At 44.6% G+C, this 27,694-nt stretch overlaps 2 protein-coding genes across 3 annotated transcripts in view; one reads left to right on the plus strand and one right to left on the minus strand.

Annotated features, from left to right (window-relative positions):
* Positions 1-27,694, plus strand: part of FLT1 (fms related receptor tyrosine kinase 1) — a 109,109-nt gene that overhangs the window by 73,199 nt on the left and 8,216 nt on the right. Inside the window, exons 14-26 of one of the 2 annotated variants that reach the window (XM_042014178.1) lie at positions 270-416; positions 2,252-2,383; positions 8,616-8,722; positions 12,018-12,156; positions 17,052-17,156; positions 19,624-19,737; positions 20,506-20,594; positions 22,383-22,542; positions 22,968-23,065; positions 23,586-23,708; positions 24,401-24,512; positions 26,132-26,231; positions 27,553-27,658. In XM_042014178.1, the coding sequence (XP_041870112.1) occupies positions 270-416; positions 2,252-2,383; positions 8,616-8,722; positions 12,018-12,156; positions 17,052-17,156; positions 19,624-19,737; positions 20,506-20,594; positions 22,383-22,542; positions 22,968-23,065; positions 23,586-23,708; positions 24,401-24,512; positions 26,132-26,231; positions 27,553-27,658 (1,532 nt within the window). Of the gene's footprint in view, positions 1-269; positions 417-2,251; positions 2,384-8,615; positions 8,723-12,017; positions 12,157-17,051; positions 17,157-19,623; positions 19,738-20,505; positions 20,595-22,355; positions 22,543-22,967; positions 23,066-23,585; positions 23,709-24,400; positions 24,513-26,131; positions 26,232-27,552; positions 27,659-27,694 lie in introns of both variants that reach the window. The other variant, XM_042014177.1, reaches the window with a different exon arrangement.
* Positions 19,694-27,694, minus strand: part of PAN3 (poly(A) specific ribonuclease subunit PAN3) — a 96,934-nt gene continuing 88,933 nt past the window's right edge. Inside the window, exon 20 of the mRNA XM_042014181.1 lies at positions 19,694-19,864. Coding sequence (XP_041870115.1) covers positions 19,838-19,864 — 27 coding nt within the window. The 3' untranslated portion in view covers positions 19,694-19,837. The remainder of the gene's footprint in view (positions 19,865-27,694) is intronic.

The following is a 27,694-nucleotide window of genomic DNA, read 5'->3' on the forward strand; positions in this document are numbered from 1 at the left end:
GTTGGTCATGGAACTGAGAAAATCTTCTGAACACTGTCATCATTGTGTGTCTTCATGGGTCACCATAACCTGCTATTGCTGAGTAATGGGAGTTCTCTGTACACACCAAACCCTCCTGAGCAAAGTAGAAAAGTAAATAAAATCAGTGAAAAATGAACTTGGTAGAACAGCCATAGCAGTCTCTAACACCAGTAAAATGAGTGTAGGGAAGATAATTAAATCCCCACCATTACAAGAATGTAAAACAAAGGTGTTGTTTTGTCTTATAGCTCAAGAGGCACCAGCCCTGCTGCAGCAGCTTACGGATCAGACAGTGAACGCCAGTAACTCTGCCATGTTGGAGTGCCAGGCTCGTGGTATTCCTGAGCCCCAGATATCCTGGTTTAAAAACCATGAGGAAATACAGCAAGAACCAGGTGAGAGCTTTGTGTACTCACCTACCTCTTACAGTAGGCTTTTTATTTACCCATCTGCCTTAGGAAGCCATTTCCAGAGTCACTGGCATCAGTATCCAGATGTAAGGAAGGCAGTCAGGCACAACCCAGGTGCTCCAGGTTATTCTGTTTCACTCCAAAACGTGAGCCAGGCTGGAGATCCAGACACAATGGGTCTCTGTGGAATTGGTGAACAAATTTTCATCTTATTAGAGTCATCTCCAGAGAAACATATTTCCCTCCATTTATTATAGAGGGAGCCCAAGGATCAGGTGTCTTAGCCAGCAGATAACTAGGCAAGAGAAAACCAAGCTCTCATGATGTGTATGGAAGTACCGGGGGAGTCTGTGGTCAGGCATTCGAAGTCTGGTTTTGAGTCACAAGCTATACAGGAGACTAAATCCATGTCTGGGGTGTCCAAAATCCAAATGCATCTACTCGTGGCAGAGGAATCCAGGTCTCATGCAACAGAAAAGGAACAGCTTCCCAGGTGGCAAGTTGCAACAACAGGAAAAGTTTGGGAGCTGTTTACTGCTGTTTCTGGAATGTGGTTTCAAAGATCAGCTAAGGCTAAATGTCCAGCTGCTGGCACCACAGTCATTGAAGTGTTCCTTGGATATTTCAGATGGAAATGAATGACAGAGGAAAAGGCAAAACCTTTCTCATGGGAATTTATGCCCAGCAAAAATGTTCAGAGAGGTTTGATTCATAGGAACTTGAATTATAAGTGTAGTCTTCTACAGAATGTTTTAGAAAGTTTGTAGTTATGGTTCTGTCTTGAATTATTGGAAATTACTATAGCATGAATAAAAACAACTGGAAAACATTCTGAGGATTTCTGCAACTGAGTTATAAGCCTGTGCAGACTTGCAGCCCAGGCACTGAGCTTAATCTAGCGCCAGATTCCATGAAGCTTTGCAGTGACCCCATCACTGCAGTGTGCGTTAATAACACTATCTTCCAAAATGATGTGTTATGTGTCTAACTTGGGTGCAGTGCAACAGATACAATTAAGAGCCTGGGAGATGTCTCCAGAGGGCAGGTCAGAGCACTATACTTAGGTGCCTGAAATAGATGGTGGGAATACATTTTGATGGGACTGAGTTCTGATGGAGCCAAACACAAGTGTGCACTTGACTGCACATTTCCTGGCTAGAAGGTGCCTTAGCAGCAGTCCTGAGGCCAAATCTGCTCCCTGCCTCTTCCTTGCTTCTTGGAGAATTGCCCAGGCTGGCTTCTGGGTTGACCTAGGTGGAATAAATAAGATGTTTAAAACTTCAGGGTGTTTCAGGGTACACTGCCTGGGAACTCTCTTTGCACTATCCAGCAACCCTTTGCAAAGGAGCCCATCGTTCCATGCCACATGGGCAGGTGAGATTTGGAGCAAGTCTGCTGCCCATAGGGGCAGTCTGAACAGCTTTTGGAAGGGCTCTAAGCTTGAGCTGCTTCTGGGGCAGACCTGGGCCTGTAAGTGCAGTAACAAGAGTACCCTTTTTCCAAAAGCTGGAGACACGCTAAAGCGCTCACATGGATGAAAGCATAGGCATAGTGCTAATCAACATAAACAGTACCAAGTACTTCCAAGATCATTCCCATAGGCTGAGCTTTTTGACTCACACAAGTGCTTTGTAAACACTGATTTCCAAAAGATTCACAAAGCATCCCAGTATATTTGGCTTTCCTGCAGATAACATTGCGCCCTGCAGTCTGTGGCTCAGCTTTCTTTTGGGAAGAACTTGAAGCAGATACTGTTACACAAGGGCCAGTTTTTGTTTATATCCTGGCTCCCTCTCATTGCAAAATATTTCATTTCACAGGAATAATTTTAGGGCCTGGAAGCCGAATGCTGTTTATTGAAAGAGTAAAAGAAGAGGATGAAGGACTTTACCAGTGTATAGCCACCAACCTGAAAGGGTCTGTGGAGAGTGCAGCGTATGTCACAGTACAAGGTAAAGCACCACACTAAATGGGAAGAGCAAGCTTTCCAGAGGGATGTTCTTAGGCTGGAAGGGCAGGGGTATGACCTGGACTCATCTGGTGATCTCTGAAGCAATTTGAAGGAAGTTCTAGCAAGGGAAGTGTACCAGGTTGGAAAGGAAGCCCAGCAGGAAATGCTAACTCAGAGTGTGTTTACACTGACCTAAAAAGAAGAATTGCTTCAACCCAACAAAGATCAGGTCAGGGTAGAAGACAAATGTAAATTTAGTATCAGCAAAACAAACAAAAAACAGAGTAAGAAACACTCTCCTACCCACACATTTTCCCATTTTGGGTTAATTCCATAAAAATTAGAGGCCTGGGATATTCTCTATTGTTTATTTTCAGTGTAAAGTGAACTGCCAAATCAGACTAGAAGGCTTTAGCCTAGCAATAGCTACATATGCAAAGGTACTACTACAAAGAAGTAGTTTGATCTAGTTATTTCTGTAACCACTACTTGATTTGCTATTCGTTTAAATGTCCAGCATTGTTCTGCCTTCTGACAATCTCAACTCATGTCTGTGGCAGTGATTTCTATCAATTAATTTTACATTGAATAAAGATAAAGTTTATTCAGTGACCTTTCAGTTTCATTGAATACCCTTTTGGCTCACGAATTATGAGATTAGAGGAGTAGGTTGACATTCTCCATGTAAGTCAGTGTCATGTATGAATTAAATTTGACATAATCTCTTTTACTGACCTGGTGTTAAGTAAATAGTCCTAAATGCATTTAGTTGCTCCTTATAGAACATAATTTGACTATCACCAGGCCTCTTAGGCAGAGATTATATGTTTGTGGATGTTCTCATACAGTTGTTAAATGTGTCTGAATACTACTCAGTATTCGGATACTACCCTGCAGCACAAGAAATTAAAACTAATACTGATTTTTTGCCATGAGTGTGTAGGCAGTGGGAACTAGTGGTGATGATACAATGATGTTTTTGCTTTAAAAGGTCAGGGATAAGTACATGTACATGTGGGCTCGCCTAACTAGTGAAATTGAAGAGTTAAAGCACCTATCCCCTTATGAATAATTATAGAATCATAGAATGGGCTGGGTTGGAAAGAGCCTTAAATATCCTCTAGTTCCAGCCTGGTCTAGTGGAAGGCAGGAACACCTCCACCAGACCAGGTTGCTCAAAGCCCCCTCCAAGCCAGTTTTGCACACTTCCAGGGATGCAGCATCCACAGCTTCCCTGGGAAACCTGTGCCAGGACCTCACCACCCTCTGAGTAAAAAATTTCTTCCTAATATCTAATCTAAACCTGCCCTCTTTCACTGTGAAACCATTCTCCCTTGTCCTGTCACTCCATGCCCTTGGAAGAAGTGACTCTCCAGCTCTCTTGTAGATCCCCTTCAAGGAATGGAAGGCTGCCAAAAAGTCTCCCTGGAGCTTTCTCCTCTCCAGGGTGAATGACTCCAGCTGTCTCAGCCTGTCTTCATAGGAGAGGTGCTTCAGCCTTCTGGTCATCTTTGTGGCCCTCCTCTAGACTCACTCCAAAAGATCCACATCATTCTTATGTTGGAGGCCCCAGAGCAGGACTGCAGCACTCAAGATGGGGCACAAGAGTGGAGTAGAGAGGCAGAATCACCACCCTCTAAGTGCCTTGATAATACTAAGGTTTTTACAGCTGCTGTAACAGCTAAATTAATAACTTGTGCCAGGCGGTTGCTATCCAAATCATCCTTCTAATTCATACTCATGGACAATGTAATTCATTATTGTATTGATTTTTAACATAACTGAAGCTTGGCTGTTCATTACAATCACAAGCATTCTGTCAGATGGCTTCTAGGAAGTCATATATCCTAGTCCAGAGGAGAGGAAAGAGAGCAGCCAAGAAGGCTTCTTCAGTGGTTACATGTCCTGAGGGACCACTGGCAATGTTCTTGTACGACTGCTATGGGAGCAGGAGGTGAAAACTACCACATTAAAATTTATGGCTTTGAGACTGGATGATAAAAAGAGAGAGAATTTTTCTTATCTACTATGATCAAGGAAAATGTCTTTCTATGCTTTTCTAACTTTAACTACATGAAGGGATGTCACTAGAGGTTTTTTACCCATTCCTACACTCCTCCGGAATGTCTGTCCCTCTCCCAGGAAATGGCAGTCTCCCACCTCCTCCCTGAGCCTGGAGGGACAAGATCAGGGCTTGAATGTGGGGCTCTCTCTAAGCTTTGCCACTTTCTTGTGTCTCTGAGAAACACAGGCCCTGTGCCTGCTGCTGTGAGCACCAAAGCCTTGCCTCTGTCCCGCGGCTCTCGGAACGTGGGGCTGCAGATCAAGGGGAATAGAGCAGCGCCTCATGTCGATGGCCACGTTTAGCAGATTGGAAGAGTAGTTTGTGAATGAGTCAGGAAGGAAACAGTCTGCTGTCTTTATTTCCTCTGAAAAAACATTCTTATACTCACAGATAAAACAATGTGTTATTTTTGTGTCCGAGATGGATGAATGGATGGCGGAATCAAAGGGCCGTCTTTAAATAATTGTAGGCTGTGTTTGGTTTGGAAGCAGGGGTTGATGGGCTGTCTGAGGAGAAGAAGGGCCACGTTTGGGTGCATGTCAGAGCAATCTCTCTGCTTGCTCTTGGCTCAGGAACTGAAGAGGCAGCAAATCTGCAAGGACAGAATAGAAACAGCAAATGGCTGCCAGAGCACCCAGCAGGTGGGGGGAGGACTGTATCCCTAAAAGTCTGGAGAGAAACGCTGATAGGCATGTGGGGAACACAGACTCTTGGGCAGCTTTCTTTTGGGGGTCAACCCGCTTGCAGAGTTGCCATGAAAGCCATGCCCTGCCTCCCCTACTGAGGGCCCTCAGACCTCCTGTCAGAAGGAGCCAGGGATACAGTTAATTGCAGAGGTGCTGCTTTGAAGGAGATGTGTTGGCAAAGGAAGGAGCATCTTTTACAGCTCGTGCTCACTGAAATATGGACATAAACAGGCAAAGGAATATAGCAATGTGCCCTGTCTTAAAGGTGACGTTTGATAACTTAATGTGAACCCTGCTGATGAAAAGGATAACATTTCATTTATTAAGTATTCACTGAACTATTCTGATACTATGAAAATGGTGTTAGCTTTTAAAATAACTTCTATTGAAATTACTTCTTTTAAACAACTTTCCTTTCCTTTCCTTTCTGTCTGTCTATCTATCTATCTATCTATCTATCTATCTCCTTCCCTCCCTACCTACCTACCTACCTAACCAACCTTTCTGACCTTGCATCTCAAAACGTTGTTGTGCCTTTTGAGTCATGCTGAAGTAATCAAGAACTTCTCCATGAAGTTTAAGTGGAATGCCTGCAGCTACTAAATGAAGCTCAGCCTGGGTAATGACTTAAGTTTGTAAGAGAGAAGGTGGACATCAGGGGACACTAAGACTCCTGTTACCTCAGAATTCCACCAGAGAGGGTTGGAATGGAGCCCTGGTGGTCAATAGTTCAACCTCAGTTCAAACGAGGGTCATCACCAATGGCCTGGCTAAGCTATGGCGACCTCCAAGGGTGGACATTCTTCAGGATGTCCGGTCACCCATCCCGATGCTACAGCACTAGGATTGTGAGATCACACGGATTAAGCAGGGTAGATCCCATTGGGGTAGGGGTGAGGGATGCTTTAGCTGCAGCAGATTAGCATTGTTGCCCCAGGCATTGCTTTTTCCCTGGTTGACACCTGAGCTGCACTGCAATGTTTAGGTGTTTAGAGCTGAAATCCTAATGGGAAAGCCCATGTCAGCCAAAGGCTTGAGGTGGTAGCTGGAGGGATCAGCACATTAACCCAGGCTCTCATCCTGGCATACTTGCATGGTTCTAATGGCTTCTGTTGCTATGAAAAAGAGAAGATGCTGCTGGTGGCACTGCTTCACTCGCCCCCACATCACCCCTCTGCAGTCCTGCACAGACATGGGGTGGTGCAGGGGGGCTTTGGAGGGGCTCTGGGGGAGAAAGGGGGCTGCTGCTTGGGGCGCTCAGGCAGATGGGACAGAGCTGCACACTGGTAAAAGTCTTTGTCTAATGAGGTGTTTGCTGAGTAAAGGTCTGGGATGGGGGTGTAAGGGGAAGACAGAAATCTTTGTCTACCAGGCAAAGAGAAGGATTTAGTGCTGGTTACAGCCTCACCAAAGTCTGCTAATCCTAAGGCCTCTTCTGAATGTTTTTGTCTGTTCTGCCTCAAATCAAACCTTTTTCTATCCACCTGAGAGACACTCAGAGAGCTCTGACTTCAAGGCTTTTAGCAAGACTAGGAGTCTGGCATTTGATAACCCAGCCCAACCTCAGCTTGGAGAAATGCTTTCCGGTTGCCTTCATTTACCCAAACATTTCAAAGACAGCACCTTTGCGTCTCTTTGCTGACTCCTGGGCAGCTACTGAAGTGGTTAGATGGTTGCTGCCTTCCACCTCAGGCCTGGCTGTACCTCATGGGTTTTCCATATCCTGCATATGAAGCTGTGGCAACCAATGAACCTTCAGCCCCTCCAGGTTTTGCTGAATAAATGTCAGAAACTATTATCTTCCATCTGCAGGAGCGCTGTTCAGAAGCAAGAGGAGACTATCCATATGTAAAAGGGAATACTGATGCCAGAGACTGGGCAAGCTGCATTAGGTGTATTATTTGTGCCATCACTATGTTCCATATCTAAACCAAGTACTTAAAAAAATACTTGTGAAAAAAGAACACTGTTGGTATTTTTGGGGACTATTGTATCTCCATTTGTAGTTGCAGCCATGTTTTTCCTCAATGAGCTTTATTCTCAAAGCTCCAGAATGGACATGCCAGGGGAATCTTAGATACGGGGCAGGAATACAAATCTGATCATCATTTTTAGGGAGGGAAGACATTATGCTAATTAAGGAACACATCCTCTGAACAAAGCTCTGTAGCCTTGCCTAAAACCAGGCAGCACATCCCTCTGGATTACCAGGTAAACCCACCAGTGAGACATAATAATACCTTATTCATTTGTCAGGAGCAACACCAAGCTGCCAGGCTCTAAAACTCTGCAAGTGCAGTTGACAAAATACTGTGAAATCATGTTCCAAATTACTCCTGCTTGTCCTCTCATGTACCCTCTCTGGAGGGTATATCAGAACAAGAGGCAGGATATGATGGTTCTTTTTGCATTTGCTACCAATCAGATGGAAAACATACTGTGGGGAGTGTGGGATTTTGATGCGATCACAGGATTTGCAAAACAAACTGCTCTGAAACTATTTTACAAATCCCTAAATAGCAGTCTGAAGTGAGTTTTATTCTGGCTTTTTTTAAGATCCATCAGTGGGCTCTAATACTTTCCAGATTTCTAATGTTCGTGTTTTCTTGCTGCTTCATTTTCAGTTGTTGGTTTTGTTTTTCCCTTTCTGTGCTTAATCTGGTCCCTGGTTCTTCCAGATATCTGGGTTCTGTGAGGTGCTGCTGGGAAAGGAGGGGGTCCCGTGTTCCCTCAGGGAGCCTGGCCATGTGCTGCTCCTGTGACTGGCAAGAGACCTGAGGGCACAGAGTCTGCCAGGGGAGCAGTGGATTGGAGGGAGTGCTCAACCATATGCCCTGGGTTTCTGCCCAGTGGGAATGAGGCTCAAGACCCCTGGACCATGCTGTGTATGAGCTGAGCTCCCTGGTGACAGAACAGATTCGTCCAAGCCATGGGAAGAAGAGCTCACGGACTCCTGCTGGCAGCACCATGAGTCTCCAAGAGAATCCCCAGCTCCCACCCAGCGATGGTTTTGCTGAGGGCTGGTGGGTTTCCAGCATGTCTGGGATGGAGGTGCAGGCTGCAGAGCTCAGCCAACAGCAGGGAAGAGCTCTCTGAGCAGTGGATGAGGAAAGGCATCAGGTCCTGGACAGCAAACCCAAGCAGCAGCACTGCAACATGCCCTGGGTTGCCCTTGGAGTCACTGATGCCTACACCAGCACAAGCCCTCCCAGGAGCTTCTCCTGCACGTTAGCAGCAGCTCTCACACCACAGTACTGCCTGTGGGAAAGGCCCAGCAGAGCCATCCCCTCTGTGCAGCCTTGTCCTCTCCTGAGGCTGCAGGAGACCTTTTTTTTGGCTCTGTGAGCCAGTCCAAACAGAGATTAATACCCCATTGAAAAGAGCTGGTCCTTCCTGGTATTTTATTTTAATGGCAAAAAAAACATGAAGTGCCCTTGGTTTGCAGGTCATTTTCTAATATGTTTACCACTTGATTTTCCCAGGCATATCAGAGAGGTCAAACCTGGAGCTGATAACTTTGACCTGTACCTGTGTGGCTGCGACGCTGTTCTGGCTCCTGCTGACCCTCTTCATTCGCAAGCTGAAGAGGGTAAGAACAGACAGGGATCTCGCAGTGACACCTGTGTCTCTTTGGAAGCCCTTTGCTCACATCAGAAAATTTTTCCCATGCTGCTGGGATTGCTGAGTCTACCAAAGAAAAAATGTGTTTCACTTTCACAGCACCAAGCCTGCCAGAGCTCAAGGAGTGTTTGGACAACACTCCCAGGCACATGGCATGACTCTTGGGGCTGTCCCGTGCAAGGCCAGGAGTTGGACTTTAATGATCCTTGTGGGTCCCTTTCAACTGAGAATATCCTGTGATTCTGTGATTCTTTGATACTGCTCACCCTTGTTCCTGGTGCAATAACCAGGCTGCTGATGGATGCTGGAGAACTGTGACTTGCAAGGCTGAGTATGAGTAAGCCAGAAAGAAAAGCCTGGGTGGGGGACAAGGCTCTGAGGCTCACAAGAATTTGGGTGCCTGACTCACACCCAAGGCATCCTCATTCCCTTATAAAAACTGTGGGGGTTTGGCATCTTAATGTCTTTGAAGATCTGAGTGAGTGGGAATGACAGATCTTCACAGAATGTGCTGGGGTCCGGTTTGCACAGTGTCTGGTATGATTACATCACTTCCAAAGTAATATTTTACTGAAGGAGTTTTGATGGTGCAGCTTCAAAAGCAGGTGATCCTGTATCATCATGATGAATTTAACTGCCCCTGCAGCTGACCCTCCTTCTTGTCCGAGGCTGACTGTGATTGTCTAAAACCCCTTTTTGCTGACAGCACCCTGTCTGCATTGTATGGTGTGCGCAGGTTAAACCACAGCAGCTTTCCCAAGCAGAAAATACAACTCCTCAGCCCTGCAGGAAGACCTCAGTGTAACCTGTAGGAGCAGATGGATTTGAGGGAAGGTACTGGGGCACTGCAAGACATGAGCTGATAAATGGCTGCGTGCCCCCCCCCCGTCCTCACTCCCACAGCACCACCAGCCCAGGGGTATCACAGAGCAGCACCACAGGGATCTGCTCACAGCCACCACAGCTGAGCATGTCCCAGCTGGCTGAATGATGCTCACTAAAGGTCCACTGCAGCCTGGAGCACCATTTTATCTCAACCTGCATTAAGGCCTGCCGGTATCTTAGGTTGGGTTCTGAGGACATTTATTGACTGATGGGAAAGCAGCACTAGACCTCCAAATCAGGGTGGTATGGCAGCAGTCACTCTGCCTGCATTCCTACTGCTGCAAGCCTTAGTGAGGAGAAATGTGTGGGAGTTTGGGGGAAAAGGAAAGCAAAGGTCAGCTGAAGCTGTGGAGAAACTTCATAGCTGTAAGAGAAATTACAAGGCAAGTGGGACCAGTTCTGAATGCTCAACAGCAACGATGAAGCAAGTTATAGCATGACTGCAAATCTTGGGAAAAAGTGAGCTTTAAGTGTAGCAAGGGGCTGCAGATCTTTTTCGTTTATTTTTTATGAGACCAAAACTTGTTAGATTGTTAAAAGATAATAAAAACATCATCATTGCTGTAGAACAAGCAACTTTAACTAAATGATGTGTCAAGGCTCCTTTCCAGATGAGCCTTTCCAGCTAGTGCTAGTCAATGTTTATGGTCTTCTCTGTGTTTCTCTTATAAACCCTTACTCTCAAAGATTTATGTCTGGAATTAGCTCTGAATTAAATTTTATGCAAAAATTATGTGGCCACAACAGAAAAAAAAATATATGTTCTCCAAAAGCATTTTCTTAAAGCATCTCTGTGATACACACAGGGACAGATTATATCCTTAACAATGTTTTATCATTGAAAATGTTGCTTCAAATCTCTAATTGTGCCAAAAATTTGATATTGAGTGCATGTGAAGAAAGAGCTGTGGGAAAATGTCTGAATTTTCCACTCCCCTATTGCTTTTTCTGGGACGGGTCCACTTAAAAGGCTCTTCTGATGTGATGGGTAGGAGCAGTCTGGTACACACAGCTCTAACTAGAAATGCCCTTTCTGGAGCACCACACAAGTTTCTGTTTCTACCCATATCCCACTTATCCATGCCCTTTTCAGACTTAGTGAATGGTTTGGAGCCAGGTTTTAAGCCTCCTGACTTTTCCCCAAGTATCAGTGCAGTCCTTCTTGGGACAAAATTTATGGCTTTGGGGAGGGTGAAAAGCAACTAGAACAGCAGTTGTTAATTACTGTCATTTTAGTTTAGTTCTGTTTGTAATCAAGGCATGCACAGCTAGTAATATCCTTCTCAAAAAAACATACCTGGAAATGCAGGTATTAGGGACATATTTCCAAGCTGTAGAGGAGAGAAGTTGAAAGTCATAGGAGGCAGTTAAAGCAAACAATAGAAAGAGAGTATGTGGTTATATCTGTAAGTTTGTCATATCTGTATGTCTGGGCCCAGGCGCTACTTCCACAAGTTTAGGAAAAACAACACCTTCAGGTTCAGTTCTGCAGATTTCCCATAAATTCCAACCAATAGCCAGGAAATTATGGCAAACACTAGACCTTCTCTATAGAAATAGAAGTACTCCCGTGTCAAGAAAAGTCCAGTGGATTAGAATGGCAGTCTTGATGCTCTTTGAAGGAACCTGTATTTCAAAATGGATGAACTGCAGGAAAATTTCAGATCAGGTTCATCTTTTCTTATATTTCTTATGTGAAGTGAATAATCCAGTTGCTCAGGAGAAACTAAACTGGCAAATTAACTTGAAATTTTATGGTTTAAATTACGTGTTTGAGTCCAGCTGTTTATAAATTCCTCCAGACTCAAATGATTTGAGTAAATTTTTCAGAAATGATACCAAAGAAATAAAAAAATCCTGAAAATCTGTCAGCAGTTTCTGAAGTGCATAATGTCCAGTGTCCTGACAAGTAGTCTTGCACAACTTCTAACCACATATGACCCATCTTTGTGGGATATATGGAACAAATAAACCCTGGCAGTAGAACTCCATCTGTTGCATGTGGCCCCTTCTTGCTTTGCACAATCATGAAGGAAAGTTATTCTTATCAGCAATGTTTAGTCACTTGCTGAAAATATTTCTCCTGATTGTGCAGGGGGCCTGTGTCCTAACACCATGTGTTAATACAGACCCACATGGATTTCACTGAAGAAACTGGTATGTCACATGGGAGGAAAGCTAAAGGAAGGAGTTTCTTTTATATAAAAACTCTTGCGATATATAGAAAAGCCAAAGGGAGCTTAACCAAACCATCCACTGTGCAGTGAAAACACGCAGCTTTGTGAACAGAATGAACTTGGAGCCCTTGATCCAAACAAGAAGATGCTGACAGATAACCTTATCCTCTTTTTCATTTTGCATTATTCTTTGTTTTCTAGCCTTATTCCTCTGAATTGAAGACCAACCATTACCTGTCAATCATAATGGATCCCGATGAAGTCCCCTTAGATGAGCAATGTGAACGTCTACCTTATGATGCCAGCAAGTGGGAAATTGCAAGAGAAAGGCTTAAACTAGGTAATATTGGAACAGTTTGTGTAGTGTGTGCATGGATTGAATAAGATGTACCTGTAACTGTGGGTAAAGGGGAGCTGGGTGTGTTCTAGGCACTGCCAGGTTTGGTGTGACCTATTCCACACTGAGAGCATTGATCTGTGAATGAATTACAGCCTTTAGGACTGACCGACCACATCTACTTGACTTTTCACATGTATATTTTGACTCCATGTGGGAAAATGAAAGTGGAACCACAGGACCATTTAGGTTGGAAAAGACCCTAAAGATGAAGTCCAGCCATGAATAATCTACCTGTTCACTCCAGGAAAAAGCTGTGGGAGACAGTGGCAAAGGCTTTACTAAGGTCCAGGTAGACAACATCCATGGCCTTTTCCTCATCCATTAAGTTGGCCCCCTGGCCACAGAAGGAGAATATAGACAAGAGTGATGCATTCTATTTTGGAAACTGATTTACTTAAAACATGACACAAACAAGGCAACCAAAGAATTCCAAATCAGGCTGCCAACTTCCATGTTTCTCTCTCTAGACTCAGGAGCCTGATCTTTGGCATTTACTGTAATTTTGGTGATTCACTATAATAATGATGAAGGGTCTGGAGGGAAAGCTGTATGAGGAGCAAATGAGGTCACTTGGTCTGTTCAGCCTGGAGGAACTCATTGCAGTTACAACTTCCTTGTGAGGGGGAGAGGAGGGGCAGGCACTGAACTCTGCTCTGTGGTGACCAGTGACAGGACCCGAGGGAATGGCCTGAAACTGTGTCAGGAGAGGTTTAGACTGGGTAGTAGGGAAAGGTTCTTCACCCAGAGGGTGGTTGAGCACTGGAACAGGCTCCCCAGGAAAGTGGTCACAGCATCAGCCTCACAGAGTTCAAGAAGCATTTAGACAACACTCACAGGCACATGGTGTGCTGCTTGGAGTTGTCCTGTGCAGGGCCAGGATCATCCACAAGGATGATCCTTGTAGGTCCCTTCCAACTCAGGATATTATATGATTCTATGGTTTTCCTCTCTTTCTTCAACCTGTAAACTTGGAAAAATGCCTGTGCAGAAATGGGTCCTCAAAATCCATCCTGCACCCCTTCCTGTTTCTCCCTTTTCTTCTTTCTCCAGCACAATCTCCTTGTTTTCTCTCTGTGCTTCAGTTTTATAAATATTCTTGTTGTTGCACCATAAAGTGCAAGAATGTGACACGTAAATCCACACATAAATAAATAAATATCCTTGAAAATGTTAAACCTACAGCCAGCTCCCCTGTAGATCTCCCAGCAAAAGGCATGAGTTTGGGACCATTCCTTATTAAGCCTAGTGTGCGGCTGATGGGAAGGGAAGGGAAGGGAAGGGAAGGGAAGGGAAGGGAAGGGACCGTATTTTGAAGATGATGAATCCCTCCAGAAACCACACAGATTTTAGCAAGAAGGTCAACACTAAAATATCAGTGATAAGCTCAGCCTTGTTGCTATAGTGCTGTTTGTTCTTTCAGGCATGCATTACATTTGTCCTACAGCAAGGTCTAGAAAATCCTTGCATTTTAGTTAGGAGCTGTAACAGATTCCTCCTGTCCCCCGGGTATCAGGGACCGAACTAGATTAACACACAATGTGCACAGTTAGGATCACACTTAATTTGCCTGCCAGAAGACACAAGGTGACCAGATGTGGATAAGCACAGCTGAAATATATTTCTCTCGATTTATAATTGTCATACACAATTCTGGGAATGCTGGAACCTTGTGCTGGAGTGACTTCAATCTTCAGGCAATTTTCTTACAACGATGGACCAAGAGCCTGATGTGCAGACAATGTGACCACTGGGAAAGAAACAAGCAGAAATGGAATGTAAACACCAAGGAAAAACCCATGCCTTGCAGGGTTAGCGTCTGGAGTCCAGAGGTGACAAACGATGACCAGAGAATGAGTTAAAAGTGGAAGAACTGGTGTAAACAAATAAAGAATGCTGACAATGAATGAGAACCAGATTTGAAGAAGCTGTGTATGTGCAGTATGCTAGATTAGCTCAGTGCAAGTCCTGCCTACATGGCAGTTGGCTCAGTCTTTGAGTAACCTTGGCAGTCTCTGAGGATTAGTGTCTCACAAACACAAAATGTTCTTCTATGGTTTTTAAAAAATATTTTTATTTAGAAATGCAACCCCTTCCAGCATCTGATGCGACTGTTTTTCTCTTTCCACCTTCTTATCCTCCAGGACACATATTTATTATAACTTTTGCAAAGAAGTATCTCCTTTCAGCCCACATCTCTTTTTCTGTGTGTTCCTCCAACATGCATACACACAGCCCACAGCTGTGATGCAATGCTTATATAACAGGACTCCCCCTTCATCTGTAAGTGGTACAGACATTACAGGAAATTTCGTATGGGCATCACTGAAGTCAGGGTAATTAACATTCAGCATAGATTAATCTCACTGAGAGCAAAATGTCTTCTTTAGGCAGAAAAAGGCTGGTGCTATAAATCACTGTCAGTGTGGTCAGTGATAACACACTGTGTTAGCTGAGCTATCATGCACTTCTTACTCTTGGGCTTGACCTTCCTAATCTGGAGAGGTGACACAGTGCCGATGCCGGGATGCAGGACCCGGGGGAGTGTGGCTGCTGGCTCCAGCTCAGTGTCACACACTGTGGTGGCCGCCGGCTTCCCGAGCCCCGCTCCCTCCCGTGCGCTGCAGGACCACAGCGCTGGAGCAGCACTTCCCACTCTCCTGCCCGTGCACAGCTGCCCTGTGTAACATAATGGAAAACGTGAAGCCACATGTGGGGAAAACCCAGATGGCTCAAACCATGGAAGAGAACCTGAGAAATGAACACGCCTTTGAGCCTGTGCCCTCACACAGACATGGGGCGTGGTGTTCTATGCTAATGCCCCAGTCCAGCAAGTGACATTCTTGAAGGACACTGCTAAAATGGGACTGAAATGAAAACCACCTCATCCAAAACTCGTTGACCGAGGTGTATGTTCACTTCAATGCGTTCTAAGCGGCCCAGTAAATCCAAGCCAAGTGTGGAAAACTTAAGTAGATCATTTTGCTTCACTGGTCTGGTTCTAAATGCTGCAACATTACATACCTGAGCATTACCCCAAACATATCCAGTGTAGCTGCTATAAGGCTACGGCAGGCTGACTGCTCAGATGGTTGGGCAACTTAATATTCCTCTGTTTAATAATTTTGTAGTTACTTCGTGTGTCAGCATAAGGGGCTTTTGCACGAACAACCATAGCCACAACTGCATACTAAACTGGGGAGTTCAGAGCTCCATGCCGGAAAGTTAAAGCAGCCCTGTTCTGGGCTGTCATTCAGCATGGTACGAAAAATAGCAGAGCAGCAAAGACGAGTGTTATTACAGCTTCCCATTGAATCACGCTGCCGTTTAGAGAAGGAAGTGCTGTTTCCAGTGCTCATTCTCCTTTATGAAAAGTTAGCAGCTTTTTGCAGCTTTATGAGCCCATGTGTTTTCCAAGTGGTGACTAAGTAGGTTATCACAATGTGGGAAGTGAATTAACAGTGCTGGAAACAGATTCAAGCTATGGATTAAACAAAGGTACGATGGCTTTTATAGGCCCTCAAGCTGCAAGTTCATCATGTAGAAACTGTGAACAGTCAAAACATTAGGGACTAAAAACATCAATTCACTAAGAAAACTGAGACTTGAGTCAATGATGCTTCCCTTATACATCTGCTGAGTGAAGAATCTATATGCAGTAACGGAAAAAGGTGATAGTAGGTTTTTAGACACACACTGATTCATCTGTATTTCTCTAGCAAACACTAAGCCCTTCACAAACCAAGGTCAGCCTGTTGATGCTTTTCAGTCATGTAGATCAAGTTCTTTGTGGTTTTTATTTGCTGTAAAATAATTACAACACTTGCACATCCAGGGTGGAAATAATTTTCTGGGGTTTTTTTGGCTTAGCATATTCCACTTCATGTTTCCATTGCCTTAATAACATATGCTATTTGCTTCTACTGACAGACATACTGAGAATTACAGTTTAGATATAGTATACATATATAAAAGGCAGTATTGATTTAAATTAATACAGACAGCAGCTCTTTTTCTCTGCTTGCAAGAATCTGAGTGGGATTAATCTCTCATTCAGATACCAACAAGGTGGATGTCCAAGTGAGAGCTAGTCAAACAGGTGTTCATCATAGGACTAGGCAATTGTCCTGTGGAGATGGTCATGTCGCTTGTGCATATCTGAGAAATAAATACATGGCACATGTTATGCTTTGCTTTTATATAAAGAGCCGACTGCTATTTTCTGCTCTTCTCTACACTGCAGATCCTGCTGCCATACTCTTGCCAGCCACCCTGGTACCCGGGTTCTGATGAAGCACAAAAGCCATCCAAAAATCACTGCTTGGAAATAAAGCTTAGTGCTAGCTGATATGTTGACAAAATCTCCCTGACCAAGCCTTTGACAGCCTCTGTAGAAGGGCAGAGGCAGCCAGACCTGTCCATGTGAACACATTGTCAAAGGGGCAGAGGGTCTGTGTTATTGAAGACATAACTTGCAGCACCACAGGCTGCTACACCATGCAGTGTGCTCAGAGCAAAGAGGAGCAAAATGTTCCTCTGGCAGAGCTAGACTGAAAAAATCAGGTTTGAAGCCAGTGTACCTCCACTGAATGGTTAATTCATTCAGTGACATTTTCACTCCTATCACTTCCTCCCTCTGAGGACTCTGTCTTCTAATTTGACTGCTTATTTTCAAGAAAACCCCAACAAACCAAAAACCCTAAACCAGCTATATGTTGGAAATATAACTATTGGACTCATTGGAAAGTACATTTTTCAGTTCATGATCTATGAAGCCATTTGCCGACAAGATTCCTTTTTTTACCAAGATGTATCTCTCCACTTTATTTTCTTTACAGGAAAGTCTCTTGGACACGGAGCTTTCGGAAAGGTGGTACAAGCATCTGCCTTTGGAATCAGGAAATCACCAACATGCAGAATAGTTGCTGTGAAAATGCTGAAAGGTATCTTGCTGCAAATCTGCATTGGAAAAAATGATGCCTTATATAGTGGTGCATTCTTTATACAATTGTCTCAAAAGCAAAGTCTTCCCACAATAACTCTTTGAAGCCTCCAAAATGTGTACAAATCAAGTTTCAGGTCCACCATGAGTGAAATGGCAGAACTATGAAACAAAAATTGCATCCACAGTAAAAAGTCATACCATTATGCTAGACTGACCCCATACTATACTGAATGCTGTAAATTAAATTTAGCCGAAGCATAAGGTATCCACCTTGATATGAAGACACTTGGATGGAAGCTTTCATATTTTCCTTGGTCATTAGCTCCAAAGAATAATCATCTTACTGTTAAAAATGGATGCTTTATGTCTAATTTGCATACGTTTGACTTCTGCATCTCCTTCTAACCCTTTCCATTAGATTAAATAATGATTTTTCTTCATGAAGGCCCTTTCATTAAGCTAAACACATTGAGCAGTTTAAATCTTGGTGGTGCTGTGCAGGTGTGTCCCCTCTGAACTGCCTGCAGGCTCATCACACAGTGCTTAGGATGCTGACAGCCAGGTTGTGCAATGGATTTGCCAGCACTGTTCATACACCAGTGCTCATCTGAAAGTAAAATCATCCCCCAGCTATTCACTGCCACCTTTCTCATTGGAGCAGAAAGGACAAAACTCCCTTGTTAATTTGAAGAGGGTGCTTGGGATGTTAGCAAGCAGGATGATGTTCAGTCATAGCCTGCAGCAGCTGTGATTGAATTCCCCAACCCAGAGTCCTGGTGGCATCCCTTCATATGTATTTAGCTTTCCCTTCTTTAAATGTGTAAGGATCATAGCAGGATTTTTTTTTTTGCATTGCCCCAGGAGTTTATGCTGCACTGCTTATCTGCCTTAATCCCTTAATCCTTTCTGGTGCTGTCTCTCTGCCAGGACACATCCCCTATTCTGCCAGTATGGCTTGGATCCCCGATGCTCTCGGCTGACTCTGTTCAGGCACGGTTTGAATAAACCCATCTTAGCCAGTGGCTCCTAGTTTCACATACGCTTACTTATCATTTATCAGGAGATGTGTAGGTGTCAATTCCAGCCCTTGGAGTGGTCTGCCAGGTTCAGGGTTCCTTCATGTACATCAGCAGGCTTCTTGTGCCAGCCAGCGCCACCAAGGCAGCAGCGAGTGCTCCTGGAACAAATGGGAGCAGACAGCAGCTACAAGAAGTCCTCCTCGTGGGATTCACATGTGCGTGTGCAGAGTAGATGCTTATATCTGAGTCAGCCACTCAAATACCCTTCACTGGCAGTGCTGAGAAACAACAGCTCATCCCATCCTAAGGCAGATCCCTGCACAGAGGGAGCTGAGTCCTTGTTCAGCTCTGCTGACAATGAAGAGAGCCAGCAGTGACCAGAACTTCCGTTGGTATCTTCAGTATCTCACCTAAAGCGCGGGAGATCTGCCTCCTTCCTTGTGTCCTCACCAGATTATCCAGGAACTTTGCAGTCATTCATAGGCTTTATCCTCCCAGAATTCCCATGAGGTGGAGGGGATGTTCTCCACCCATACGAGCCAAGAGCGGGTCACTAAGTAGAAGACAAGTTTTGTGTGGGACACCAAGACAAACTGTTTCCATTCAGATGCTGAAACCAAGCCCTTTAAGACCCAGCTCTAGGGGTTTTTCTGCAAGGCTGTTCTTGGTGTCACTAAACTGAAAAACTCCTTTTGGGCCTACACAAAGCAATATGGTTTTTTTCTTGTTTTCTTAAAGAAATTAAATTCTGCAGGAAAAACTTTTCTCAGGGGAAATTAAAGGTTTCACTCAACACTAAATAGAACGTTTCGGATTTGTTTGAGGGACTTCTTGCATCATTACTATTATTATTGGTCATGACTGGTAAGGGTGAGATGCAGTCAGCTCACTTTAACCAATGAATATTTACTTCCCTGGTCTATCTCCAGGCTTCCTGTATAATGAACAGAACCAGACAGGCATCACCAAGGGGTAGTTCATCTTTTCCTTATACAGATGGCTAAACTTGATGGCTGCATCAGCTTCTGGAAATACTTTGTTCTTGCCACTGACCCCTTAAGATGTTGATTAGTTCAGGCTAGAATATAACCCTTAGCTAAAGTCATGTCAGATGCAAACAGTTCTAGATAGTGTTAATTATAATCTTGAAATCCCTTTTTATTTGTTCTTTCATTTTTTTTGGCTGAAATGTCAGAACTATTCATGTGAAAAAAAATTCTTTCAGTTCTAAATATAATAGAGTCTACTGGGAGGAAGCTGAGTGCCTGACTCTTTTTATGGGTTTAATTGCAACCAAGAGGATGCTGAGCAGGGAGGAATAGAGAGAGAACATCAACACAAGAAGTACATCCAGTAATGGAGGTTATTTCAATGGAAAGTAATGAGAAGTGGTAAAGCTCAGCAGGACCAGTTCTTTGCCTTTTCACATTTATTTTGTATTTACAGAAGGGGCCACAGCAAGTGAGTACAAAGCACTAATGACTGAGCTGAAAATCCTAATCCACATTGGTCATCATCTCAACATTGTGAATTTGTTGGGAGCTTGCACAAAAAATGGAGGTAAAAAAATCTGCAGTGCTCTGAAAATGGGTTTGGATTATTCCCCAGTAACAGCCAGTTGGCCATGTTGTTTTTCATCCAGAGGTCAAGTTAGTAACTTTTAATATTTGAGCTCATCCTGTAGTTGCTGAAAAAAAGAGAGGAAAAGAAAAAGCGATTTTTAGTCATTTAATGAAGTGATTAAACATTTCCTCTATTTAAACTCTCTTTTAATATTAACATGTGAAGTGTGAACTTAGGAACATGCCACTTGCTGTCCTTTATCTCACTCACTCCACTGCTCAAGCTCAAGTTAAACATGATCTGGAAAGGCTGGGAACAAGGGATATCAGCTGCTGGCCCTGAACTACGAATGACAATACAGCTGTTGTAAAATCTTTCATGATATTACGCTAAGAAAATCAAAAGGCCAGTATGGGAGATTGTTTGTTTTAGATATGTCGCCTATTTTAGTTCAACAAGTGTGTGTGGGCTGTGGGACTCCAGTCTGAACTGTCTGAAGAGGAAACAGAGGGTCCCTCAGGACCCAGATTTAAGACCCAGCTTTCAAAAATTAGGTGCTGCCCTAATTTCCAGAAGCAGTATTTTTTTGATAATGTCCAGTGTCCTTGAAGCAGCCTTCTACTCCCTTGGACATGTTGCCAGTTACTCTGGACTCAAGTTGTAGTTATGGGCATGAAAGACTCTTTCTCAGAGCTGACGCCAGCTTTTATTGCTTTACGCTGCTCAAAATGCTTTTTTTTTTTTTAATTTTATTTAATTGCCCAGGGCCTCTGATGGTGATTGTTGAATACTGCAAGTATGGGAATTTATCAAACTATCTGAAGAGCAAGAGGAATCTTTTCTGCCCTAACAAGGTGAGGAGGCAGATGGTCCTGGTAGGGTTCATCTTTCCTGACCTAAGTGTTGGTAATGTAGATGTCAGCTCTGAGCTGGTCTCCTCAGACTTTCTTCTACCAAAGGAGAGAAATGACTTTTGGGTGAAGTTCACCTGACCTATATTAATACTTGGTGTTGTGCCAAGAAAGGATTCACCTTTCTCTCCCTGACTGTACAAGGAGACTGCTGTGACTCATTTGGCTGGAGCCATCTACAGCAAGGGGAAGTGAATCCTACCCAAAGTGTCCCCATATGCTCTTGCCCGGCTCCTGATGAACCCATTCCTGGTGAGCTTGAGGTCAGCAATGCCAAAGGAAGTGGTTTTGCCCACTGATTTCAATACTGCTGGGAGCACAAACAAGATAATAACAATTAAATCTCATGTCTCAAGACACCCTAATATTCAGAGATTTACAAGTAATCTTATTATTGTGTGAGGAGAAGAGCTATCAAGAGGAAAAGAGATTAGAGTCTTGTCCTCACATCCCACAGCCCTCCGAATCAAATTCATGGTATGTTTCTTATTACAAACCTAAATCCAAATGTCCCAGAAAATTCAAATTATTCCAGAAAAATCCTCCAAAGGATCCAGGGCTCTGAAATGAGGCTTAGGAGCCTGGATACAGAACAGTAGGTCTCAAAATCCCTGCTCAGCTGTGCCAAAAGCTTGGCAGCACCTCAGGGTTTTTTTCAGGAGGGCTCTGTGGGAGAGCCTACTCGAGAGGATATCCCCCTCTAAAAGGCTTTTGCTGAGTCTCTGTTCCCAAGGCTGATTGTGTTGTACTCCACATGAGACACAGCAGCTGGCTCCTCCTATACGTGTTTGTTGGAGTCCTCTGCTCAGCAGGGAGTATGGCTGGGCAGGCTCCATCCTGAGTGGAGCCACTCCCATACCCCCTTCCCAGCACTACCTAGTGCTCTGGCACCCTTGGGAAGGTTGGCCAGGCAGGAAGGAGGTGGAAGTTTGGCTCTGCACCAGCATGCACAGGGAATAGAGACAGTTACAGGACAAGAGGAAAGGTAAGAGGGGGCAAGAGTATGGCCAGGCAGCCAGGCTGCTCTACAGGTAGCAGTGAGGAAGCTTTTTCCAAAGTGTTGCATGTGTCCCATTAAACCACCCCATCACTGGCCATAAGAAGAAAGCATCAGATAAAGGCACTGAAGAGAGGCAGTCACTTCCAACAGCAGCTCTGTTTCAAACATCAAGTGCCCTTGCTCCTCACTGAAAGGGCTTACAAGCCCACACCAAACCTGCACAGGGACACAGAGGCAGATGTCTTAAGCAGCCTGGGACAGGCTTGAGATTTGAGGCAGGATTTGAGAGGTCTGGGATGCCTGCATGGTGGGCACAACCTTCCCCACCCACTTCTTTGTGCTCCTTCTCTGTCTGGGGGAGAGAAATGGGCCCTTTCAGATGTCTCATTTCAGGCTGAGGTGAGCCACAGCCCAGCAGAGAGGTCCATCCATACATCCTGCAAATCCTCACTGCGGCAGAGATAGCCCATTGCCCTGGTGCAAGATCATGCTCTGGTGCTCCCAAGCCACCATGTTTCTGCCCTCTGGGGATGAGAACCATGGCAGAGCACAGCCCTGCCACCAGCCCCTGCCCGACACAGTGGCACTGGACACCCCCGCCCGTGAGAGATGTGACCACCCACGCCACAGACCACCAGCCCAGCAGAAAGGCGACTGCAGTGTGACTTGGTTCCTTTCCCACCCCCTCTGCTGCTCTGATGCAGCACCTCTTCTCCTCTGTTTGTTTGAAGGACTCCACTCTGCAGGGAGAGCCAATGAAAGAGAAAAAGGATATTGAGCCAGTGGAAAGCAAGAAACAAAGGCTGGCCAGTGTCACCAGCAGCGAGAGCTTCGCGAGCTCTGGGTTCCAGGAAGATAAAAGTCTGAGTGATGTGGAGGAGGACGAGGAGGGTAGGTATTAATTCCTTCCTGTCCCTACACGGACTGTGATATTTTTACAACATACTGTGAATCCCTGAAATTTTTTTCCTCATTTATCACCCTAATAAACATCCGTGGGAGACGCTCAGAGGGTCATGTCCAGAGGGTAGAAGATTTAAAAAAAGATTATTTCCAGGGTTACTAAAATCTGACAGGAAAATGTGTGATTGTTTCTTCTGACTGCTCCTTATCTTTGGGGAAAACACAGCAGTGTCCAAAGCACGGGGTGTAAAGCAAGCACTATTTTTGTTTCCAATGACAGTGGGTTGACCTTCAAACAACCCTCCATGAAGACTGAAGACTGAATTTATGGGAATAATGGGGTCTGTAAGAAAGGGGGGAAACAAGTGCCTGTGAGGCATCTTTGTAACAAACCCTGCTTTCCACTTCTGCAGATGCTGATGATCTGTACAAGTTGCCCCTCACTATGGAGGACCTGATCTCTTACAGCTTTCAGGTGGCCAGAGGCATGGAGTTCCTCTCCTCCAGAAAGGTGAGTTTTGCACGGAGGGTTTTTCACTGTAGGACAGGATTCAGAGGTGAAATCATGTCTACATTGTAGTGACACCTTCCTTGGGAGAGGTCCCAAAGGAAGAGCCGTTTTCCTCTTGGCATTATAAATATAACTGTGTTTATCCAAGTATCCATAGTCCATAAACACAGGATCATGACTGAAGCCAGTGGGTCAAGCTCATTCATTTGGGGAAGATCTTTCGGGTGTGGTAGGTTTTTCCTTAATTTCAACATATATTAGGGAGCTCCAAATGATTCAGCTCTTTCCCTGCAAATATCAAAGGGCTTAAAAACTTGTCACTTTCTGGATTTAGTAATTTTTTTTTTTTTTTTAATAATTACCACTCTTCACAGTAACTTCATGTAAACTACAGGCAACTTCCCTAAAAAAATTTAATTTATCAATAATAATAATACAATATTTAAAGGATATGGGAGACAGGAAATTTGTGGGCAGGAATAAGGAAATGCAGTTTGATTGTCACACTGTTTTATTATAGTGCATTCATCGTGACCTGGCAGCCAGAAACATCCTTTTATCTGAGAACAATGTTGTGAAGATCTGTGATTTTGGCCTCGCAAGAGATATTTATAAGAATCCTGATTATGTGAGAAAAGGAGATGTAAGTCAAGATGCTGTTTATTTACCCCAACGTTTATAACATGTCATTTCACACTGTCCACCAAAATGTTCTGTAGACGTTCACACTTCCCGAATTTAAGACCTCAAAAGCTGTCATGGTTTTTATGTGAAGATGAGCTATCCAGATGTGTTGTGGGTCTGGGAAGCATTTCTATCCTCAGGCATAAGGCTTAGACATGCTAACTGCTTCACAGCTTTGCCCTGCTAATACTTTATTTTTTAGACATTTCTTGGCTGGCACACCAAAACCCCTTTACTCTGTAAACTTCCTTCAAGGAAACCAGTCCCTCCAAAAGAAGGTGTGTTCCCCAAGAATATCTCCAGCAGCATTACAGCATGGTTGGTGCTCGGATGCAGGGTTTTCTGCCCTATCTCTGTCATGCTGGCAAGAGACTTCTGCTCCTACATACCCCCACATCCCTGTAAGGAAAAGGCCTGGTCATGAGTTTCCAATGTCTGGTGTTTTGTGCCACAGGTTTTTTAAAAACAGCCTTTTACTCCAACAATTTGTTAAGTGTATGAATGAGTGTGGGTTTATCTTGACTGCCTGTAAGGAAATCCCACAGGTTCCTGCTTGAATGGTAATTATTTACATAACAATATATAGCTGATACATCTACGATTAAAATCTTTTGGGCTTTGAAAAAGTCAGATTTGTCCCTTTTACTCCAGGCTCGACTTCCTCTCAAGTGGATGGCTCCTGAATCCATATTTGATAAAATCTACAATACAAAAAGCGACGTGTGGTCCTACGGGGTCTTGCTGTGGGAGATATTTTCCTTGGGTATGTTAACTCTGCATCCCAGGAGCTTGACAGTAGTGGGGACTGCAGCTTGGGGAAAACATCCATTACCTTCAATGATCTTTTGCTAGGTGTTTCAGAAAGACCTAAATCAGTCAGAAGTGAGGTGTGTGGGTAGAGGCAGAGGGATTATCGAGCCCCTGTGAACTAGAAATTTTGGTGGTTGTAAGAGCACTGAAAGCTCATTTGCCAAGCTGAAAGCCTTAGCAGATAGCACAGCTGAGAACTTTACCACCTGCTTCTGCCATGGGCAAAACCTAAGCTTCCCTCTTTTGCCTGTAGAAACCTTAGGTAGAGGATGCAGAGCAGCACAACCAGAGCAGTCACAATGCTTTGACTGACGGCACAAGCCAGGAAAACAGGGCAATTTTTAAAGCATTTTAATGGAATGTGGAACCCTGTGGGATAACACACAGCTGTTATCCTGGGTCATCAACTGCCCAAGACCAAGGCACCACCTCCTGTGCCACAGACAGCATTGAAGACACCGAGTGCCATGAGCTGGGTGCTCTCCCAAAAGCTTCTTACTCCTCTTGTGGGAGCAAGGGTGCCAAACCCACAGTTTGCATGTCTCAGATTCTGTCACCTCCATTTCCAGCCCGAGCCCAGGAGGTCCCCCCAGCGCAGGAGGGATCCAGCAACCCCTCACCCAGGCTACTGACACAGCAGGCGAAAAGCATCTGCACGGATGCTGCAGGAGGAACTAGAGCATGCAATCTGAAATTAAAACCCAGTGAAGCCTTTTTTTTCCCCTTTCTTTCATGTGGAAAAGGCAGGATACAAGATGTACACTGAGTGGAACAACAATGACCATCAGAATAGAAGAATCTTAATTGAGTTCAACACAGAGGCTGACAAAAGAGGCGAAAAGCAGAGGAAACAATACTATACAATTCTCAGGACAATCAATCATTTATTAGTTTAAATACGTGTTGTTGGTCAGCCTGCCAACTCTTGTGATTTTATGGTCAGCCTCATAATACCTGCTATTTTTTTCTAAAAGCACCAGCTCCTTGAACCTGGTAACTCTCTGACTCTATGAAAGGTCTTTTTTTTTTTCCTTTCATTTTCCCTTTTCCTGATTTTTTTTGTCTACAGAAAAAAAAAAAGACTAACAATACAATCAGGCTGCATCTGAAAAACACAGAAAACAGAAAAACAGTGCAAATGTACTGTGATCTGATCTAAAACAATGATTTCATTTTTGTCAAGGTAATTTTGAGCATTTGGGGTTCGTTAATATTGTGCTCACTAGAATTTGGAATAGTACAAACCAACAGAGAGATTAGACTTGGCTTTTCAAGGGATAGTGCTCAAATCAAATTCATGTGTATTTTTTTCTGTTCAGGCCAGGAAAGCCCCACCAATAGTTGTGGTCTTGATCTTGCCCCCCCTCCAAAGACTGGGGCTTGGAGCATGATCAGCAGTAATTCCCTGCCTGTGGCAGCTGGCAGGGCCAGACCCTGCAGGGGGGTCTCCCCCTGACCCCCAGCTCTGCAACCTGATGCTGCACACCCCAAGTGTTTGAGGGAGATGCATAGGGCCACAGCTAGGTCACAGGTACTCAAGGCACGTATCTATTCTCCGAATGCCACCTGCAGGTGCCTCTCCTTACCCTGGAGTCCAAATAGACGAGGATTTCTGCAGCAGGCTGAAGGAAGGCACAAGGATGCGAGCCCCGGAGCAAGCGACTGAGGAGATGTAAGATGCCTTTGCTTGCCTTCTGTACCACTGCCCTCCTGGGCTGCCCTGCAGATGATGTTCCAGTCTCTGTAAAAGCACTCTGTGCCAGCCTAAGGAAAAACGACCCAATCCTGCATTGGTACCTTCTTGTGCACCCCCCACCCTGGTCCCTGGCTCTCCCATAGAGTAGGAGAGGGTAGGGAGCAACACAGACCCGAGCCCAGTGCAACACCAGGGCTGGGCTCTGAGGGGAGCTGAGCAAGGAGGAGGAGGAGGGGGAGGAGAAAGGTCATTCATTCCTCACGAGGTTTAACATTTACTGACATGCACACAGATAAGTGCTGGAGGAATGTGGCATTATTAACACTGTCTTAGGAAGTGACAGCAGAGGCTTCCTCGCAATCACTCGGGTAAGGAGGGCCCACCCTTTCCTGCACACGATGTCTGATGGCAGAGGAAGGTGACGGGGACCTGCAGCCTCCCCGCCCGGGTTGTCTGAGTCCTTCCACCGCCACATCAGCTGTCGCTCCCTGCTCCCCGGCCTTCAGGTGCAGTCTCAAGCTGCTGCTGCATGGCCAACATCTTTCTGGAGACCCAGGTGGGTCAGGACAGAGCACCTTGCCAGGGGAGGCACATGCAGCACACTGAACATGCACCCTGTGACACAAATCATTGAGGACCACGAACATGTCCAGGGTATTTTATCTCTGGAGGCAAAATCAAGTACGTGTGGGTGCCGCAGTGCCTTCCCCAGTGCTATGTCATGACTCTAAATAGCAACACTTACCAAAAAATAGTTCTGGCAGAAGAAAAGGATGCGAGACAGCCATACCTATCTGGGAGTACTGCCCATTGACTAATTTTATTATCCCAGTGACTGTAGATAAGAGCTTTTTTTTTTTCTCTCTTCCACATATTTTATTGCAGGAAGGAAAGCTCAGCTCAACTAATACAAGGAAGTGACACATCCATATAAGTCATCTTAGGATGCCTTTAGGATACCTTAACCTAAACATTGCCACTTCATAGACGCTTAATACAAAGGTTTAATGCTTAATTAGGAATGAAAAAAAGGAAGTATGACTGGTTGGCTGAATTATCCTTTTGATGTGGTTTTCCAGGGTGTTGCAGGACAGTTTTCTTTTTTTGTGGAAAGTTTACTATTTTACTTTTAGGAAGAGGCCTCGATGGTGTTAGAGAGAATCTTTGTAAAACCAAGCAGGTTGAGGAGTTATCATCTGTATCTGTCTATCGATGACAAGCTGTCAAAGACTGTGCTGCCTTGGATCAAACTGAGCTGTAACCCCACCATGTGCTCACTTTGCTGTTGTCCTCACAGTTACCAAATAATGCTGGACTGCTGGCAGAACAATCCCAATGACAGGCCACGGTTCTCTGAGCTGGTGAAAAAGCTGGGTGACCTGCTGCAAGCAAATGTCCAGCAGGTATTAATGTCACAACCACGTGCTGTCACTGAGACA

The sequence above is a fragment of the Corvus kubaryi genome, unplaced genomic scaffold (genome assembly GCF_017639235.1).
Source record: "Corvus kubaryi isolate FWS band 111438036 unplaced genomic scaffold, C.kubaryi_AGA036_p1.0 split1-65, whole genome shotgun sequence".
Classification (NCBI taxonomy): Eukaryota; Metazoa; Chordata; class Aves; order Passeriformes; family Corvidae; genus Corvus; species Corvus kubaryi.